At 45.6% G+C, this 19341-nt stretch overlaps 1 protein-coding gene across 1 annotated transcript in view; it reads left to right on the top strand.

Moving 5' to 3' along the window:
* The first annotated feature begins 4078 nt into the window (after positions 1 to 4078).
* Positions 4079 to 19341, top strand: part of LOC119405890 (protein O-mannosyl-transferase TMTC1) — a 100485-nt gene continuing 85222 nt past the window's right edge. Inside the window, exon 1 of the mRNA XM_049419537.1 lies at positions 4079 to 5645. Within this exon, the coding sequence (XP_049275494.1) occupies positions 4939 to 5645 (707 nt within the window). The 5' untranslated portion in view covers positions 4079 to 4938. The remainder of the gene's footprint in view (positions 5646 to 19341) is intronic.

Raw genomic sequence — 19341 nt, 5'->3', positions numbered from 1 at the left:
ACTATAAGATATTTTTCTTCAATTACGAAAACTTCGAGTAATAACTGCACTTCAGATTTTTTACTACGTCAGCTTCAACGTGCATACCTGGCTATCTTGGCCCATGAAAGCATAAGAATATCTTGAAAAACTTTAAGGCAAATATACATAGCGTTTCAATAGCACCAATACAATGAAACCAATGAACTTTAGCACCTTTCCTGCCATAGCGGCTCAATATATCTGGAGCTCAGAAACACACTGCTGTTCGTTTAATTCTCACTATATGCGTCACAATCCACATTCTTTTATGTGCCTATTTATCACTATATGTATTAACTAAATGTATTTTGTTAGCTGTATGTGCTTATTTACCATTGAAATGAAGATTAGTGTGGTTTTTGGATCCAGGTAAAAAGCTACTCCGTTGTTATTGAGCTACCTAGGTGTGTGTGCATGAACATATAGAAACAAGTGCAACCATGACTATCGTTCGTATAATAAGCGCAGATTTGAAGTAGCTATAATTCGCAAATTGCAATATCTTAGTTGGTGTCTTAATTAGTAAAATCTTGTCATTTACTAGAATGTGCATTTAATTTTAACCATGTAAGTGATGCCTTTCTCTGAGAACTAGATGGCGGCAAGAATTAGATTGCGCTGTGTTTTCGAGGGGCATGTTTGCTGTATTCGTTTTTAGAGCAAGCTCTTAGGCGCCCGTTCCTGCGTTGAGCGGCGTCGCTGATGTCGGCGTAACCGATAGAGGGAACGAGAACGAAAGAGAGCATAGGAGAGGCTGCACCAAAGAGTTTTCCACCAGGAGATCCAGCGAGCCGCTGTGTTAGCATCTGCAGCGCCTCGTGTCCGCTCGCACTTCTTGAGACAGCGCAACGCATGCCTCTCGCGCATGCGCACGACAAAGTGGGTTGACCTGCGAGGCTTGGCAGAAGAAGAAAACGTGCCTTGGTCGAAGGGACACTTAGTGTGTGGAACGCTCTAGCGGACTCTTAAGGACCCTTTATAGTTCGGCGCAGCGTTCGCGTCAGCTAGCGGAGGCGCAAGATGCCGACACCAGGTTCACCAGATTACGTTGACGCGAAAACCGAGCATTCCATACTCCTTGACACACGCGCATTTGCTCAACTTATCGCAAAATCAAAACACCTAAACAGCGGCGTTCAAAATTCGCATCAGGCAGTATCGTATTCGTCGGTGATTTTTTTTTTGTTTGTTTACTTTGGTATAGTAAAAAAAAAAAATCAGAGCCCGCACTTTAATTTGACGTTGCTGATACCTTCGATATCCTCTTTTACACTTCCTTTTCGCTACACCAACTTACTTTGTAATCCAGACTTGTCGATACCCTGTTCTTTTATTTTGTAACTTATTCATCGGTAATCACTTTCGCGTAGTTATGTTTTCTAAATTTTTTTTCGCGGGCCGCACAATTTCATTTACCTCTTAGAATATGCCTTTGTACTTCCCTCAATGCCTGTTTTTCTCGTTGCTTAATTTAAAGCTTGTAATGTATCTCAAGATTCTCAACCTTTAATTAACCCACTCTTCTTTCTCTTTAATGTCCTCAAGTTCCTTCTTTGGTATTAACGTTCTTTGCGCTTGCTCCGCAATGAATGAGTTACCACTCATAGCCGAAGCATTCTTCTCGCTCCATTTATCTGTCTTTGGCGGGAAAAGATAAACGCAGTCAGGTAACAAAATGATAGCACCTTACACGTATACCAAAATGCGTTCCTGGGCTAGTTGATGCATGGTCTGACAAAGAATTTGGTGGCACAAAGAAATGAAGTCCTGTCCTCCCTTGTCCTCCTTTCTCTGTGCATTCAATTAGTTTTGTCATACACGTATACCTTATGCCCACTAAACATTCTTTTGCGCACCGTTTTCTTCTTCTTCGTTCCTCCGGTATTGCACGCAACTGTCACGTGCTGCTTTATGAGTGTTTTCTGTTTTTCCTATTTTTGATTGCACGCTCCGTGTTTCCCACTTGGTTTACTTTCTCCCTTTTTTATTTCTTATGGATTTTTTGCTCTCCCTAATCAAATTTATGCTCTTTACTCTGCACTGATCTCCTTCATCTCTAGGTTCCCGCCATTTTTCTTTCCAAGCAGCTGAGAAATGTGGGCTGAAAATCCAGCTTTTGTAAGTATATGCGTCTCCCTCAATTTATCTTGTGAAGTTCCGGAGGTCTGCAGAATACACGCGGAAAGAAAGGCTTTTACGCGCACTCTCTCCAATAGGTTATCCGTTCTCCCAACCGTGTTTTTTTAGCATCGAGACTATTAAAAACATGATTCGCATTTTCATTTACCACGGTGGTTTCTATGATTTTTTAGGTTTGTTGTTTGAAGTGCATTCAATATTTAGTACAGATGCAAAGGCACAGACATTTTAGCAAAGAATAGGGTCCCATAGTTTAAATACTGAAGGGGACTTTATTATAATGTTAAAAAAAAAAACACCGATACTACTTAACAGCAAAAAACACAGTAAGATATAAATTGAAATTGAGAAATGAAAAACATAGGCGATTCCCATATTTAGGCAAACACTATTAAAATGGAAAACATAAAACGATAGGGATACTGAACTGTAGTAGAAAATGAAGCACACAATACTCAGAATGAACGAGTTCAAGTGGTCTTTCAAAGACGTATTCAATAAGCGGTGCTATTGGTTAAACATGACATTGCGAAGCTGATGTTTGAGTGACGATACAGAAAAAAGCACACTTAATGTTACACGGCATATAATTCCGAAGCGTGAATGAAACAAAAGCTACTCTTTGGTAAACAAAAATTAGTTCGGACCTTGGGCATTAATATATTGTTATTTAAGGAAAAGCGCGTACTATCGGCATTAGTAAAGTTTTGGGTGAGAAGAAATTTGAGGATGTTATCGTCTTTTGCTGCTCAATAAACAACATACTGATATTAAATCTGATTAGGTTGCCAATGTTTAGTGTATTAAGTCCACGATACACGTCAATAACATGTGAACGTCTGTTGCTTCAGGATGCGAATGGTTTTAGTGGCTTGATTCAGATGCGAATGGCTTGATTTTGTACACGTTCGAGAGAAGAATGATTGCAATGACATCTTTGACCCCATGAAGAAATACAATAGTTAAGATGACTGAATGAATGCATATTATAAGGGTAGTCAAGTCAAAATAAGATGCAGCTCTTATTGAAAACCAGCAGATAATGAAGCCAATGAAGGTACAGGGGACGTTAATTGTACTGTTTTAAGTGTATTATAGTAATTGTGATATAGATGCGACGAAAGAAAAGTGGATGAAAATACAACTTGCCGCAGGCAGGGATCGAACCTGTAACCTTCGCATTACGCGCCCGATGCTCTTACCAATTGAGCTACGGCGGCGGTCGTCCCCTCGTCAACTTATCGGGTATTTAGTGCATGAAACCTGGGAGTGTTAGTCAGCACCGCTCGTAGCAATGACGGCGAGTGTGGACAGCTGACCAATAAGCCCCCGAGGGCTTCTTAGTCAGCTGTCCGCTCGGAAAAGGTTCGTCAAAGTTTTGCAATGGTTCCCCACTTCATTCGGTGGTTTGGTTCAATATAATTTCGGCACACTATTCCAACTTTGTGTTCGACCACGCACACACTGTTATGCTCTTGCCTCTCCATTTGAATACTGTAAAATTTCCAAAAGCGCAGTCGGGGGGGAGACGGGGGAATGTTGCCATTGAAACTAATTTGGCTATTTGTGCTTCAAACTTGGCGAAATTTAGCGCAGGTATGCAATTTTTTGCGCTGATTTTAATATTTGTAACAAATTCTTGTGATGTTCGAATATAGCGCATGGAAGAGTGCCTTCAGAATCGAATCGAATCCCGGGCTATTCAATATTCGAAATTTCGAATATTCCAACGACTTCACTGCACCAGCGCCTCAAATCACTGCGCACAAAAGGCGAGTTTTTACGACACCTTTCACATCCAACTTCTGCGCCAGCCGGGAGATGGCGTCGCTCGTCCACGGGACCTCTCGAATGCGCCAGCGCCAGTCCTCCGCTGGGCGTGCGCGGACCCACGCCAGGGGTCTCCCGTTTCGCAGTGCCGTTCAGTTCCTCTGCGTCTTTGCTCCGGACGAGTCGCTGGGCCGCTCGGTCGCCGGACGCGTTCTTCGCGCACGGTCGCGAATGAGTACGCACGCGATCCAGTTTGTGGTCTGTCTTGCCGTGTACTCTCCGCTTACTCTGAACCTTTCGCTTTGATCCAACGCTGCGCCTGATTCGTCGCATCGAAGTTTCGCGTCTCGCGATCCCGTCGGCTTATCAGATAGAGGAGTTCGGAGTTACGCATTCATGTCAGGAATCAGAAGATGTAGTTTCTGAAGAATTCGCGAGCTGGTGCGAGCATCACCGAACGATCGCGGCACCTTAGCGGCTCATGTAGTATAGACGACCAGAGGGAGTCGCACTCTGAAGGGTGTACTAATAGTATTCAAATAGCTCTACGTTATTTTTTGTTTTCGTTTCTTCTCAACTACCACTCACGCCGCACGTCGCGCCGTCGGTGTACTGAGCATGCGGCCGGCGTTCGCTGCCCCAAACGGAAACAGGCTATCGGCGTCGTCTCCAACGACTCGTTGTGTTTACTCTGCGACAACCGCGTCTCTTCAACGGGTTTACCGAGGATTACCACGCTGTATCACCGAGAGTGTCGGACAAAACGATGGTTGTGAGTGGACATACTCTTCAATGCACTCCGGCGGCCGGGAGTGAGCGGTCCTACGCTTCCACGTGCTTCCGAAAGTGCCGAATTATCCCACTAAGCTTTCGGTTTTCTTGTGCGTGTGTGTGTGTAGTTCGCCGACTGAGTTAGCACGGTTGAAGAGTGTCGCATGGACCTGTACTGTAACTCCAGCGCTCGTGTTTGGACCGTACCCAACTACATTCGTTGCGTGGATCTCTACGATGGCTGTCGGGGGATGGCTGGGCGGGGACGCGGAGTCGTCTCTGCTTCACGCTTACCTAGAGTCGTCGGGAGTTGCGTGCACCACGACGGGGATTCCGATTCACTCGAAAAGCAATCACAAAGCCCGCCATCCGGACACGGTGCACAGAGTTCGTCGTAGAAAAGCAGCGCGCGCTGCGGACAAGGCGCACGCGTTGGCTGGATCTCTAAGCGCCGCGTGCGCTTCTGTAGTCAGGAAGACGCGCTCTTATTTCGAACATCCTTGGAGTCTAGAAGCAGTCGGTTCGAGAACAGTGCCAGTCGACAACCACCACCAACAGCAGCAGTGCAGATCATCGTCCAACTGCCAACGACGCCATCACCCGCAGCAACAACACCAACAAAAGCGGCGCGACTCTGAAGTCGGCGGCGCCGAAGTACCGACGTGCGCCGACTACCGCGTGGGACGGAAGTGGTGCTGGACCGCGTGGGTGCCCGCGTTGTGTGCCGGGGTCGTGGCTGTGCTGTGTTACGTGAACTCGTTGGATGGTGATTTCGTGCACGACGACATAGTGGCCGTCGTGGGCAACCCCGACGTCACCGGCGAGAGTAGGCGACACGCGTCGTCTTCGTCGTCATCGCTTTGGATAAACGATTTCTGGGGGCGACCCATGGCGGACCCTCGAAGCCATAAGTCGTACCGGCCACTCACAGTGCTCACTTTCAGGTAAGAATGCGTACGCTTACGAGTAGAAAAGGTAACTTCTTTTTTTCTTCGTAGTTTTAGCCTCACGTGTTATTTCTAATGTCAGCTTGTACAGAGATGTTTATATCCTCCCCATCACCCCCCTAACACCCCCCCGACACCCTCCCCCAACACCCCCCATGGAGAATGCTCACACACACATCCCATAATTATTCCAAACAGTCCCGGCCACTCGTTCGCCGCGGTGGACAGTGGTTGCGGTGTTCGACTGCTGACCCGAAGATCGCGGTTTCGAACCCGGCCGCGGCGGTCACATTTCCATATATGCTCGAAATTTCCAGAGCCCTCCACTAAGGCAAGCCTCATAAATATATCGTGGTTTTTGAACGTAAAACCCCAGAAATTATTTCTTCACACACCTCAGAAATTGAAATACGCAAGCTAGGCGACAGAGAATACGGCCAGACATGATGACAATTCGTTCACTGCAGTTAAACTGCAAGAAGAACATTCACGTGAAACTTTCTGCAAGTGGTATAGTTCATATACCCAAAGTAGTGCTGTAAGCCGTACACTCTAAGAAAAAAGAGAGTCAAAAGAGGGTCATGGAACCGTGACTCTCCTCGGGTGTCCATCTGACCCCTTTTGGAAGGTACAGGCAGAAAAAAAGAGTTCGCATTTGGGAAGGAGTCACTGGACCCTCCTGAAGCGCGTTTCGATTGGCTTCGGTATACGGAAGAGCCGCCATATACGCCATACATATCGCACGCTCGCCCTTTGGCGCCGTTGTGGCGCATTGCTCGGCGACGCAGACGGGGTTGGCGCCGGGGTGGCGCGCCGCTCTCCTCTCTCAGTCGTCTCAGTTCTCAGTCTCCTGGTCTATTGGAATGCGTTGCGTGGATGAGTTGGTTGCGCGTCTTCGGTGGTACTGACGCCGGCTCCGTGCACGAAGTGACGCTTGGAGGGCGGAATATTCATGGAGCTGTGGATACGGACAACGGGCGCCAGTTAACGGTGAGTGTACTGCTTTCGTAGGCACTAATTATACAGTTTTAGCTGGGCGTCTGCAGCAGCTCTGCGGAAGTTATCTGCCAGCCATTTCCAACAGCAGCCTGTGTCCGCCGGGCTGTTGCGGATGGCCAACTATAGCTGTCAGTTAACGAGTTGCCACCGTTATGCGCGTTGCTGTACAAGCTCCCATAAAGTGAGCGATGCAAACAATAATCGAGGGTCATTTCTTGCTGATCGCACGTCGTGTCTGCACTACTGAAGGTGCAAGATGTCGTTTTGAGATGCCCTTTAGTCTACTTCATAATAACATTTCCATCGACCTTGAGTGTGCGGCGTGCTTCCACGCGTGGGAACGTGAAAAAAAAAGCCTGTGTACAGAACGCTCAGACGCACTATATGTAATGGTTTTTGTTGGCTGAAAGACGGTAGTTTGAGGTGCAGATATAGTACGGTGGCTTCCAGAATGTACGCGGTAGTCATTCAAGTTGGACACGCCTCGCCGGTGAAAGTGAAAGAGCTCTAGACTTTCGACGGCGCGCGTTGTTGCGGCCGCCGGCGTGCACTCTTTTCCCTCGTTTCTGTTTGCTGTTTTCGTGGTTTGCATACAGTGCGATGACGTTGGGCGCTATAACAGAATCGAGTGAGTGTACGTGATTGTGGGAGTTGTGCGCGCTAATTCTAGCATATGACATGTCTGATCTCGACGTAGACGGCGTACGCACGCGCTGGGTATCGTTCGGGCCCTAGTACTCGCATCTGTTTTTCTGAGTATTTAAGGATGGGTTACGTTTGTAAAACGTGCGGTCAATAACCGCTCACGGCATGCCCCTGGCTGCCGGAGGATGTGCTTTGTTGTTTTGTTGTTAGCCTTTATTATGTCTGTGTGAACCACTTATTGTGTAGGTTGTGCAAACCTTTACTGCAATTTCATTTTCTCATCATAATATCACGTTCTGCTTTTCAGATACCGTTTTTCATGGTGCTCACGCTGGACAGGAGCGACAACCTAGCAAGCCACAAGTCTGATGCTTCCAGCCGTCACCACTTTTTTATTTATTCTTAATCACAAGGAATAAATATGGAAACATGATGGCAATTTCTGCTGTTCATTTAGCACTATATGACACTGTGCACATCACAGTCACACATTTTAGTTGGCTATACTCATAGAAGCATGTGAATGAGGAATACCCAAACTTCTTAATTGGAAATCACAGACCATCTTTTCGCGCTTTCTATATAACTTTGTTGGAAAATGTGTGTTGTTTTGACGAGTTTTATTAAAATAATGCTAAAACTGAACTATTCTTTTTTTACAGTAGCTGGGCAGAACGGCAAGTATTATTGGACTTGTTTAAAATGAATACTCCACTATTTTCAACAGTCGCGCAAAAGTAGGGCAAGGATCAAATGAGTAGCTTAAAATACTTGTGGAGTCGCTTGATGCTTCGGTGTGGGTCCCTTGACCCCCCTAGGAGCGGTACCGGCAAGAGTCGTCTGACTCCCTATGAGTGATAACGTGATCCTCCCGATGAGAGTCTTTGCACTCTTCCTAGAGGGTCAGGGGACTCTCCTAGAGCGAGCCGACCCTGACCCACCAAGAGAGTCACCGTGACTATTTAAAGAGAGTCGTATACGTGGCAAGTCAGAACTCTCCGAAAAGAGTCACGCATACTCTTTTTTTTCTTAGAGTGTAGCTGCTATAGCACAAAAGAAGGAATGAATAAGCCAGTTGTCGAATAAGAACAGCATTAGAGCTCCCAACGGCTCAGAGAAACAGGAGTAATGAAATTTAAGAATAAACGACGTAGATCGATAGTCCACCGTGCTAACACGATTTATTGCGCCCCCCCCCCTCCCGAATGAAAAAAAAAAAAGAAAAAAGGCTAAACGAAGACCCCCTATAATGTTTGCATTTTTTTACAGTTGCGACTAACGCATCCGATAAAGCTAACAAAGATATGAACGTTCGTAACTTGTGTTTCGTTACCACTAAGGAAAACTGTTACACATTTTATAACGACCAAGTGAAATAAATCTTCGGATGTGTGAAAACAAAATATAATCTCGGAGCGCGTTGATAGCGATAGTACTCCAGTGCTTGTTCATCCTTCGTTGCCAAGGCTTTTGCAATAACGAGCACTAACAGCCTGCGGTGGTTAGATAAATTGCATAGCATGTTCGAGAAAAAAGAAACATTATTATTATTATTATTATTATTATTATTATTATTATTATTATTATTATTATTATTATTATTATTATTATTATTATAACTTATTATTATTCCACATGCGCGCAAAATATACAAGGGCACCCAGGAAACAGGGAGACCGCCGGCTGAAAACTGCCGCATTCTGCTGCCGATATTTCCTGCCCGGGCAACGCTCAAATGAGCCCACGTTTAGCGGGCAAAGTTTAAGAATACATCCGACAATCTTCAGTTGAAATATTTTGATTCGCGCTAGTCCACAGCGGCGTGCAATTTTTTTTAACTTGAGTAACGTTTTTTCATATTTTTTTTAGTATTCTCGCTCTTTAAAGCCTTTGACTCGCCCGGAAGTTTAACCTCGCTGTTGCGAGGCTGTGCTGCGGGAATTCGCTGTAGGCTTGAGGGCTTCGTCGGCGTATATGAATTGCAAATAGGGGCTCTGTTTTCTTCAGGCACTAGCGCAGGCGTTCGATAGGGCGCTTAACCTTTCGCCTTTGTTCTGTATGCAAGTTTATATTTTTAGCAGAGACCGAACGCCAACGCTAAAAGAAGAGGCGCCGAGGAAGAAAAGTGCTGAAACGCCCTTTGCGCGCGTAATGACCCGCGGCAGCCGGCAAGTCACGCCAGCCGGGCGGCGTAGCGGAACGGATCCGTTTTCTTGCGGGTGAAGGCTGCTCGAAAAGCCCGGGAAAGCGCTGGACGCAGGTCTCATTCTTCTCTCATCAGCTCTCGGTGTGCCCTATAGAACCATGGAAAACGCGGGAAGCCAGTGGAAATTTGGGGAACGCAGTGCCCCAATCATAGAGCGAAATCACTGAAGTTGTCCTTGTATAAAATATCTGCTGAGGTGTGCAGTTCGCGCAGGAAACTGGTCGAGTAGGAATTCGCCAAAAATTAAAATAATGTGAATATTCTTTTAAGATATGCACTTGACTGCAAACATACATATCTCTGCGTATGTATAAAACCTATCATTCCATGACCAACAACGTCCGTTGCTAACCTTTTATGTACTTTCTATGTTGGGCCAGCCGCTAGCCACTTAGGCTATTGGTCCAAGTATTTTGTACGCATTCTATGTAACTACGTTTCAGTAGAACACATTTTGATTTGATTTGATTAACCGCGGTCACTGTAAAGCAATATGCAATTATAAACGCCAAACGCCTAAATTACAGGTATAGCGCATCCTGATTGGGACTGTAGGCTTTTTTTAAATGCGAAGCATTTCTTAGCGAACTTCCTCGACTTTGAGCGTATCTATCTATTTATCTATCTATCTATCTATCTATCTATCTATCTATCTATCTATCTATCTATCTATCTATCTATCTATCTATCTATCTATCTATCTATCTATCTATCTATCTATCTATCTATCTATCTATCTATCTATCTATCTATCTATCTATCTTTATATCTATCTATCTATCTATCTAGCCGCCTACGACTTTGTGCTCTCCTGGTCGCTTGGTTCATCGAATGTGCGCCAAAATTGGTATGGCGTAACATGACTGTATGACGAACATAAATGACAAGTCATAACATGAAAATCATGACACGTATGTCATGTACAGCATGATTGACATGCTACGCTCATGGTGCGCTGGCGGCCGTTTCGCTAGTTTGATATACACCAAAATTGGTATCTTGCGACGTGACTGTATGACGAACATAAATAACAAGAGTTAACATGAAAATCATGACACGCATGTCATGCACAGCATGACTTACGTGCCACGCTCATGGTGCTCTGGCGGCCGTTTCGCTAGCTTTATATACACCAAAATTGGTATCTTGCGACGTGACCGTGTAACGAACATAAATAACACGAGATAACATGAAAATCATGACACGCATGTCATGTACAGCATGACTTACGTGGAACGCTCATGGGGTGCTAGCGGCCGTTTCGCTAGATTTATATACACCAAAATTGGTATCTTGAGACGTGACTGTGTAATGAACATAAATAACACGAGTTAACATGAAAATCATGACACGCATGTCATATACAGCATGACTTACGTGCCACGCTCATGGAGCGCTGGCGGCAGTTTCGCTAGCTTGATCTACCCCGAAATTGGAATTGCGCGACGTGACTGTGTGACGAACATAAAAACTCTAGTTAACATGAAAATCATGACACGCATGTCATGTACAGCATGACTTCCGTGCCACGCTCATGGAGCGCTGGCGGCCGTTTCGCTAGCTTGATCTACCCCGAAATTGGTATTGCGCGACGTGACTGTGTGACGAACATAAAAACACGAGTTAACATGACAATCATGACACGCATGTCGTGTACAGCATGACTTACGTGCCACGCTCATGAGACGCTGGCGGCGGTTTCGCTAGATTTATATACACCAAAATTGGTATCTTGTGAGGTGACTGTGTAACGAACATAAATAACACGAGTTAACATGAAAATCATGACACGCATGTCATGTACAGCATGGCTTACGTGCCACGCTCATGGGGCGCTGGCGGCGGTTTCGCTAGATTTATATACACCAAAATTGGTATCTTGTGACGTGACTGTGTGACGAACATAAAAACACGAGTTAACATGACAATCATGACTGGCATGTCATGTACAGCATGACTTACGTGCCACGCTCATGGGGCGCTGGCGACGGCTTCGCTAGCTTCGCTAGAAAGAAAGAAAGAAAGAACGAAAGAAAGGAAGAAAGAACGAAAGAAAGAAAGAAAGAAAGAAAGAAAGAAAGAACGAAAGAAAGAAAGAAAGAAAGAACGAAAGAAAGAAAGAAAGAAAGAACGAAAGAAAGAAAGAAAGAACGAACGAAAGAAAGAAAGAAAGAAAGAAAGAAAGAAAGAAAGAACGAAAGAAAGAAAGAAAGAACGAAAGAAAGAAAGAACGAAAGAAAGAAAGAAAGAAAGAAAGACAGAAAGAACGAAAGAAAGAAAGAAAGAAAGAAAGAAAGAAAGAACGAAAGAACGAAAGAAAGAAAGAAAGAAAGAAAGAAAGAACGAAAGAAAGAAAGAAAGAAAAAAAGAAAGAAAGAAAGAAAGAAAGAAAGAAAGAAAGAAAGAAAGATGCAATGATGTCGTAGTGGGCACTTCGCAACTGCAGCTGCAGTAGGCATTCTAGGATAGTTTGAAAGGGCCAATTTACAGGCGCACGGACGTTCCTTTCCTTGCGGCACGGTTTAGGTGCCCGCCGAGAAGCGAAGGCAGGCTGTCGATTGAGAAGGTGATGCGAACAGGGTCCGGAAGCGTGCGTTTCTTATTATCGCTTTTGCTGCTTTCGGTTTTCGCCCACAAAAACTGTCAGCAACGCTCAGCGCAAACTGCGCATATATATATATATATATATATATGCGCGTCTGCATGGCAACACGCCCACCTGCAGACGTTGTTGATGCTCTTGTTGACAATGATAATTAATTATGCCTCAGCGCTTTGTAATGGGTGGGCCTTTAAACCCACCACTCATTGCGCAATTCACATGTTTCGACGCCTGGTGTGATTGTAGGCTTCTGCCACGCAATATTGCATGTGTTATTGACACTCCTCACACCACATAATACTCATAAGGCGTTTCTCTTTTTCTAAGCAAATTAGAGCGCGGGCGTGACTCTGTGGTAGAACACCTGCCCGTGACGCAGATGGCTTGGGTTCGATTTATTATCGAATTGAATATCTTTTATTATTTATTTATTTGCATCTATCGCGAATTTGCCTTCACGGACAACGCTGATTTTTCGCTATCAACCAGCGACGCCAACGCCGGAATTTCTGCGAAACGAGCTCTTTAACGCTATCGCGGTGATTCTCTCGCCCTTTTGACAACATAGCTCTACTCAACCATTTCCATTTATTCAAATATTGCTTTTCTTCATAACTATCTCTGCCTCCGTCGAAGACGTCACTGTACTCGAAGAAAATGTGGCGTTCCAGGTTAGTGAAAATGAATAATTATTTATCGTACGCACCTTAAAAGGAGCTCGCGAAAACAATAGGAAAGCATAAAGCTACTTCGGCAAAGTTCCTTCAGCTGAAAAATCCAAGATGCGTGTCTTTCTCTTATCGCGTTCGACCGTATCACGACGCTGTATTTCCTTAGTAAGTGTCTCGGCATCACGGCTTTCAACGAACGTCTCGAGAGAATCAATGAGAGAGATAGCATATTACGGTTTATTCACGAAGACCCACCTCCCCGAGCCCTTGCCACTTTAGTACATACGAGAGTTCAGCGAGGAACAAAATAGAAAGAGAAAATATATGTTCGCAGGATCACAGATTGAGCGAGCTTGCAGTGATATTCAACGATGGGCTCTGTATCATAAGTGATTCAAGTGAACGTTGTTTACCCCCATTTTACATAGCGCGGGATGGACTCAGGTTATACCCGTCATTAGACGTGTGAAGGCCAATGAATAACTTGCGATCGCGCAGCTACGCACTCTGGTGGCCACCGATACCAAATACTGCTCATGTACTGCGTGCGTAAGGTGATAAGAGGTTGGTGCCAATGCGTGGAGGCCGGCTACTCCTCTTACATAATAACTGCCGTCGCAATGTAGGGGACAAAAGCAAAACTACATATTCAGGCGCATGAACGAACACTGACGTACTTAGTGCATAAAAGTAAGTGGTACCGTGTGGAACGTGCACTACGTGTTGTGACATGTGAAATGCGGTTAATGACCTGATGTTCGCTTTCTGTCTAATCCTTCTGCTATATGATTATACGGATTTCACTTAGTTTGCGAGCACGTTCGTGCAGACCGTTGGGATTAAAGCGATAACAACTCTTCATTTCTAAATATGCAAAGAGACAGTCTACGTGTTGTATAGAAACTTCCTTCACATCGTTTTCTATACTCCTACGTTTTTCCTTTACTTGAGCAAATTCCGTTTATTGTCTATAGTAAAATGTTAACTCGCTCGTTTTCTCATTTGCTGAAAACTCACCGCAAATATGAGTAGACGGTTTTGACAAGTATAAGATCGAGGAGAGAACAATATCAATTTCCACAAAAATCTCGTCCGATTTGACACCCTAGAATGAAAAAGAGGGTTAATAATAATATATTATGGAGTTTTACATGCCAATACCACGATATGGTTACGAAGCGCGCCATAAAGGAGGGCTCCAGAGATTTTGACCACCTGGAGTTCTTTAACGTGCGCTGCATCGCACAGTGCACGGGCATCTAGCATTTCGCCTCCATCAAAACTCTACCGCAGCGGCCAGGATCGAACTTTTCGACTTTCGGGCCAGCAGCCGACTAAAGGAGCGTTAGTAGATAATAACAAACAAAAGGAAAGGAAATGAAAAGAAGTGTGCGTTGTAACGGTGCGAATTCGTCAAACTTGCCATCACGACTACGTCGAACCAGTTAGGCCAGTCCATTACATCAAGTAAAGCTGCGGCGCGAACGTAGGCGCAGCCTACGAAAAATCTTTATTGATAAATAATTAAATGAATCTATTGCAGTCGCCATATCTTGGCGAAGGCTACGTCTTTTTACTTCGCTGTTAGCAACAAGATGCAATGCCAAAAATGAACTGTTAGGAATAAATAAAATATCAGTGTGCTCCTTATAGTATAAAGTAAGTATACGTATTACGCAGCCATAAGTGCGAGGGCGCACGTCCATGGGTAGTTCAAAAGTGTTTGTGGGTTTCTGCGAGAATGCTTCTAATCTATGTGCTCTTAGTTTCCACAAATGCCTGTAACATATTGGAAAACATGTTCTAATAGGAGAAATGCGGCGATTTTTTTATGTTCACTGATCTCAATAATATAATTTTCAACACTAGTTCTCTTCGATACTCTAATGACATGTGCCAAACAATTCGTCTGAAACTCGTTTAATTTCAGCCGTATGTGGAAGACTGGCAGCCCATTCCGGAATCAAGCCTTTGAATGCGGGCCACCCTGTGTTTGCGAGATTTGTTTCCCACTCTTTTACTACCTCGCTTCGCGCGGAAACGGGTCGAGAGCAAACGACGATCCTTCCACGGTCAAATATTCAACGAAGTTGTCGCTGTTCCTAAAGGCTGGCACAGCTCGATCCATGGCATCGGATAACATTTCCAGCTTTTCTTTTTTAGCGCTACAATCCCGTGTTCTGTGTTTATACACTACGGCGAGGTGTGATGTGACGTCACCGTAGACTTTACACGAAGAGCCTACTTATTTCGGTTTGGCATTCGATGCATCGTTCATTGGCTATTAAATTATTCATGATTTTCTCAGCAAATCGAACCGCCTTAGCAGTTACACAACTGTCGACGCCGCTTGAAGACGGCAATATTCTAATATGGCAAATTATGCCGGAGTTTTCTTTTAACTCTCAAAGCAGCATTGCATAAAATATTCTACTTATAAATCTATATGTCCAATGATAGCGTAAAACACAGTGTTGTAGTCACAAGGACCTCTAGCTTTCGAAGGAACAGCGGATACTTAAAGCGGTAGGAGGCACTCCGTAAGTAGAACATTATTGCAAATACGTTGCCTTGTAAACTCTTGTTGATAACTTCAAAAGTGTAGCGCCCGGTAACATTTTCATTTGCCACTTCAGACAAATTACATATATCCAGGCTTCTATGGGCCTAAACTGAAATCTTGCCAGTACCGGCAATGCTATTAGCTTTCCAAAAGTAATCACCGCGCAACCACTCCGTACATATGGTTAACCAGCGAAGCTGAAACGTGCGGCCCCGCTGTTAAGCAGTGGATCAATTCCGATGTTTTATCGAAGCTTTTCTCAATTGTTGCTATGGTTTGAACGGCGCAATGCGCCGGTCTTTGCGGATGTTGAGGATCACGTCGAAGAGCTTGTTGACGTATATCCCACACGCCTCGGGATCATTGTTTCAAAGTTCGACGCGTTCGAAGAACGCCATCTCCCACACGAACCAGCGTTGCGTGTCGTCGCCGTGTACCCTGATGCGGTCGAGCAGCTCAGTAAAGCGTTCACAATGAACTTCGGTGGCAGACAAAGTTGGAAATGCCGTTGGCTTGCCGAGTTGCGCTGGCATTGCGAACACATCCTTCTTGCGTTCCTGCCAGCAACGGACCGTGTTTGGGCAGACGCGGGACCACTAGTCGTTCTTCGACGACGTTGAGCCTGGGCATATGTGGAGGCATCGGTGGGTAAGCGTAGCCGTTAACGGGACTTTGGCATACTGCCTTTGAATAGCGATTCTTTGTATGTCCCACAGAACCGAAACTGACCGACGTCGAGAGCAGCTGGGGAACCACCGCGTCAGCACCTCCATGTCATTGTTCCGTTATTTTTGAGACCGGATCCCTCGATGGTAGCCAGCTTGTTGTCGAACCACAGGCCGTCGCAGACGTCGTAGCCGCCGCCGAAGTGCCGCTCGGGAAACTCCCGCCAAAAGTGGGCGTTCGCCCCGGCGAACGCGATACGCCATTGCCATGTTGACACTACTCTTCCGCCACTGCCGCTTCCTCGCCGCCTCCGCCAAGCATCCGCCCGCCATGGTGCGCACGCTTGGGTCCGACTAGATTTGCTACATATGCTATCTTTAGGTAGCAGAGTTCCACATATGTCTTCCAAACGCCGCTAGCAACCATGTATTGCGGAGAAGCTGGCGCTCGGGCCAATTATTTTGTTTCTCGACGCCGCCGCTGCAGCGAACTGAATTTGCACTAGTCATCGACAGCCAATGTTTTTCGCCGGTATTCGACACGCTAGACATGTTTATCGGTGACGCGGTAGGCATGTCGCCTGTAAAAACGGAGTGCGACTTCACCGCATAGCTGTGATTGCTAGCCGGACCTATGCGCAACTCTGCTACCTTTAGTTAGCAGAGTCGGTCGGACGGAGAGACGACGTCACTGACGGCGAAGCCAATGGAGCGCGCGCTTGGGTGCGACGTAGCGAACGACGCAACTAACGGCGCAGGCAATGGAGACCATTATCGAAACATGTGCGAACGGCTTTTCGTTTCGCCTAGCCATATACAGCTTTCGCTGTAAAAAGATATTTCCGGAAAACATGAAAGGCGTTGAAAAACATGAAAAACATGAAAGATTATGTTGCTAGCTGCCAGCCGCGCTTGCATTAGCACTGACGCAAATTTGACGTCCGACAGCGGAACACACACATGACGGAGAAGTTGTATGTTAGTCCGGCCCACAAGCTAGACATCTTCAGTATCAACTAATGAAAAAATTGCTCAGCGCTTCGCTGTCGACAAGTGGCACTACCGTGGCGGATATTAATATCGCAGGAGCAGATGGACGAACGCGCGCGCCTACTATGCATATGCGCATACAAGATGGCCGACGCTCGGCGATAAAGAGGGCGCACGCGTAACATAAACAAGCAAAGACGTCATATGCAACGCATATTTACATGGCAGTGGGCGACACGTCGACAAACGTGGTATGCGCAAAACGCTGGTTTCCTAATATGAATAGCATGCGTTAAGCGTGTGCGCCTACTTTTTTTCATTACTTTAGTTGTTTATTTCGCGAAAGCAAGCGGCGTGCTTTCCGAAAATTTCTTTTCCCTGGCTTTAAATTTACGTCGCTCCGTGCCTGTCGTCATGACAGATGACTGTCTAGCTAGGAGAGCACTTCTATGCCTCGATCGAGCTCAGTTCTAACGACGTTAAGGTATAATAGAGCGCTAGTTAAACGGCCCCTAAAGCTGCTCCGTTATTTTTCAAGATTACAAGTATACACGTGGATCAAGTTCAGAATGTGGTCATGACAACAAAGCCAAAAGCGGCAGCGCTACAAGCCGCAGGTGTGCTACAATATAAACAAAGACAGTCCCGTGCTCCTCTCCGTTGCTTCGGTTTTCCCAGCGCTGATAGTGACGTCAGCAACCGAGTCTCGTCATGTCAGAACGAACGGCAACCTGTTTATTTGCCACAGATATCAGCGCGCTCCCCGCTCTTTCTCCACGCTCGGCGAGGAGCAGAGATGAACGGAGCATAGCGAAGGAAAGAGCGAAACGAGCGAGGGCCGAGTTTCGATCGTCAAACACGTGTAACTTCGCTATCACAGCACTATTTCGAAAAATTCTCACGGCTGCGTGTTCGTTGTAGACTCGTGCACAACTGCATAACCAAAACTAAATTTCGACCTCTGGGTGCTTTCGTGGCTCGTTAAGGGATCCGTATTAACTGTCGCGGCAGTTGTGTCACGATGCGTCCAAATTGATGGAGGCGCCCACCTAAGCAGAATTCAGTTGTACACCCACGCATGTGCTCAAGCTAGAGGTGTGTCCAAAAATGCTGAAAATTAAGACTAAGAATTATGATTTTCTCGTTGCCTTCATAATTGCTTTTCGTATAGGCTTCGCAAGCAACGCTTAGCGGCGCTGCTGCTCTTCACAGACAGCGCCATCTCTGGGAGAAAAATAGAAACTGGTGTGTAACCAGCGCGCGTTTTTCCTTCTCTCCACCGCGTTACCGCTCGCTTCCGTGCACGTGCAGAGCTCTCGCGGTGCACTTGCGGCGTCTCACAATGTACCGCGTGCAGTGCGGCTTCAAAAGGATCTTCAAGCTTGACTGGCACTTCCGAAAAGCGAACTTGATAAAAGGAGAAAGGCTCGTCAATCACGTTTACGGTGAAGAGCAGACGATCGACGACAACGACGCCCAACTCAAAGCGAAAGGCATTTCCCAAGTCGCGATTACACCGTGTAGGACGTATACCTCGAGGTAAGTCTCATTCTGTCACGTTAAAGATGAATAATGGTCCACATGCACTCCGAAATGAAGCCGTACACGCTATCGATGTTCTGCGGTGTGGACTACGAATCATATGATCGTTGTTTTGATATGGCACGCTTACAGCAGCAGCCGTGTACTTTTGTGAACAAACGTTTGCGGCGTGCGCAAAAAAAAAAATTATATGGCCATGGCACTGTTTCCTGGGAAGGTTAAAGTGAAGTCCTCCGTGCCGCTAGAGAATCACCCGCCGATTAAGACGCGAGGCAGCTAGCTGAGCTTTAACCACTGTGAAGCAAGATGAACGGCTCGCCTGGTTTTTTCGGCTCTCGCGTCATGCTTGCAGTCTCTTCTTATTATATGGACTTGACAGGCGTATAAAACCTGCTGCGCGATATATATATATATATATATATATATATATATACATATATATATATATATATATATATATATATATATATATTATATATATATATATATATATATATAGAAATCACCCTAACATAGTGACAAAAACAAAGCAAACCTGCAGGACGATGTCAAAGCTTGCTGAAAGTGCACAGACGTCCGTTCCGGCGTGATAAAGCAGCCTTCCCGACGCGTGAATTGCAGGCGCCTAACTTCTGACAATGTGCCGAGTTCAGTTGAATTCAACCACCCGCGCAACGCTAACGGTATAACGCGAGTGTGAACGTTCAGCAACGACGGGTAAGTCTCACGAACACGGGGAATCAAAACACAAAGTTGCTTCACATACAACCATAACTAGACTTTCAGAAAGCGAGAAGACAGCGAGTAATC

The sequence above is a fragment of the Rhipicephalus sanguineus genome, chromosome 9 (genome assembly GCF_013339695.2).
Source record: "Rhipicephalus sanguineus isolate Rsan-2018 chromosome 9, BIME_Rsan_1.4, whole genome shotgun sequence".
In the NCBI taxonomy this organism is placed as follows: domain Eukaryota; kingdom Metazoa; phylum Arthropoda; class Arachnida; order Ixodida; family Ixodidae; genus Rhipicephalus; species Rhipicephalus sanguineus.
The sequence above is the reverse complement of the archived record's forward strand: the minus strand, read 5'-3'. Positions and strand labels throughout refer to the sequence as shown.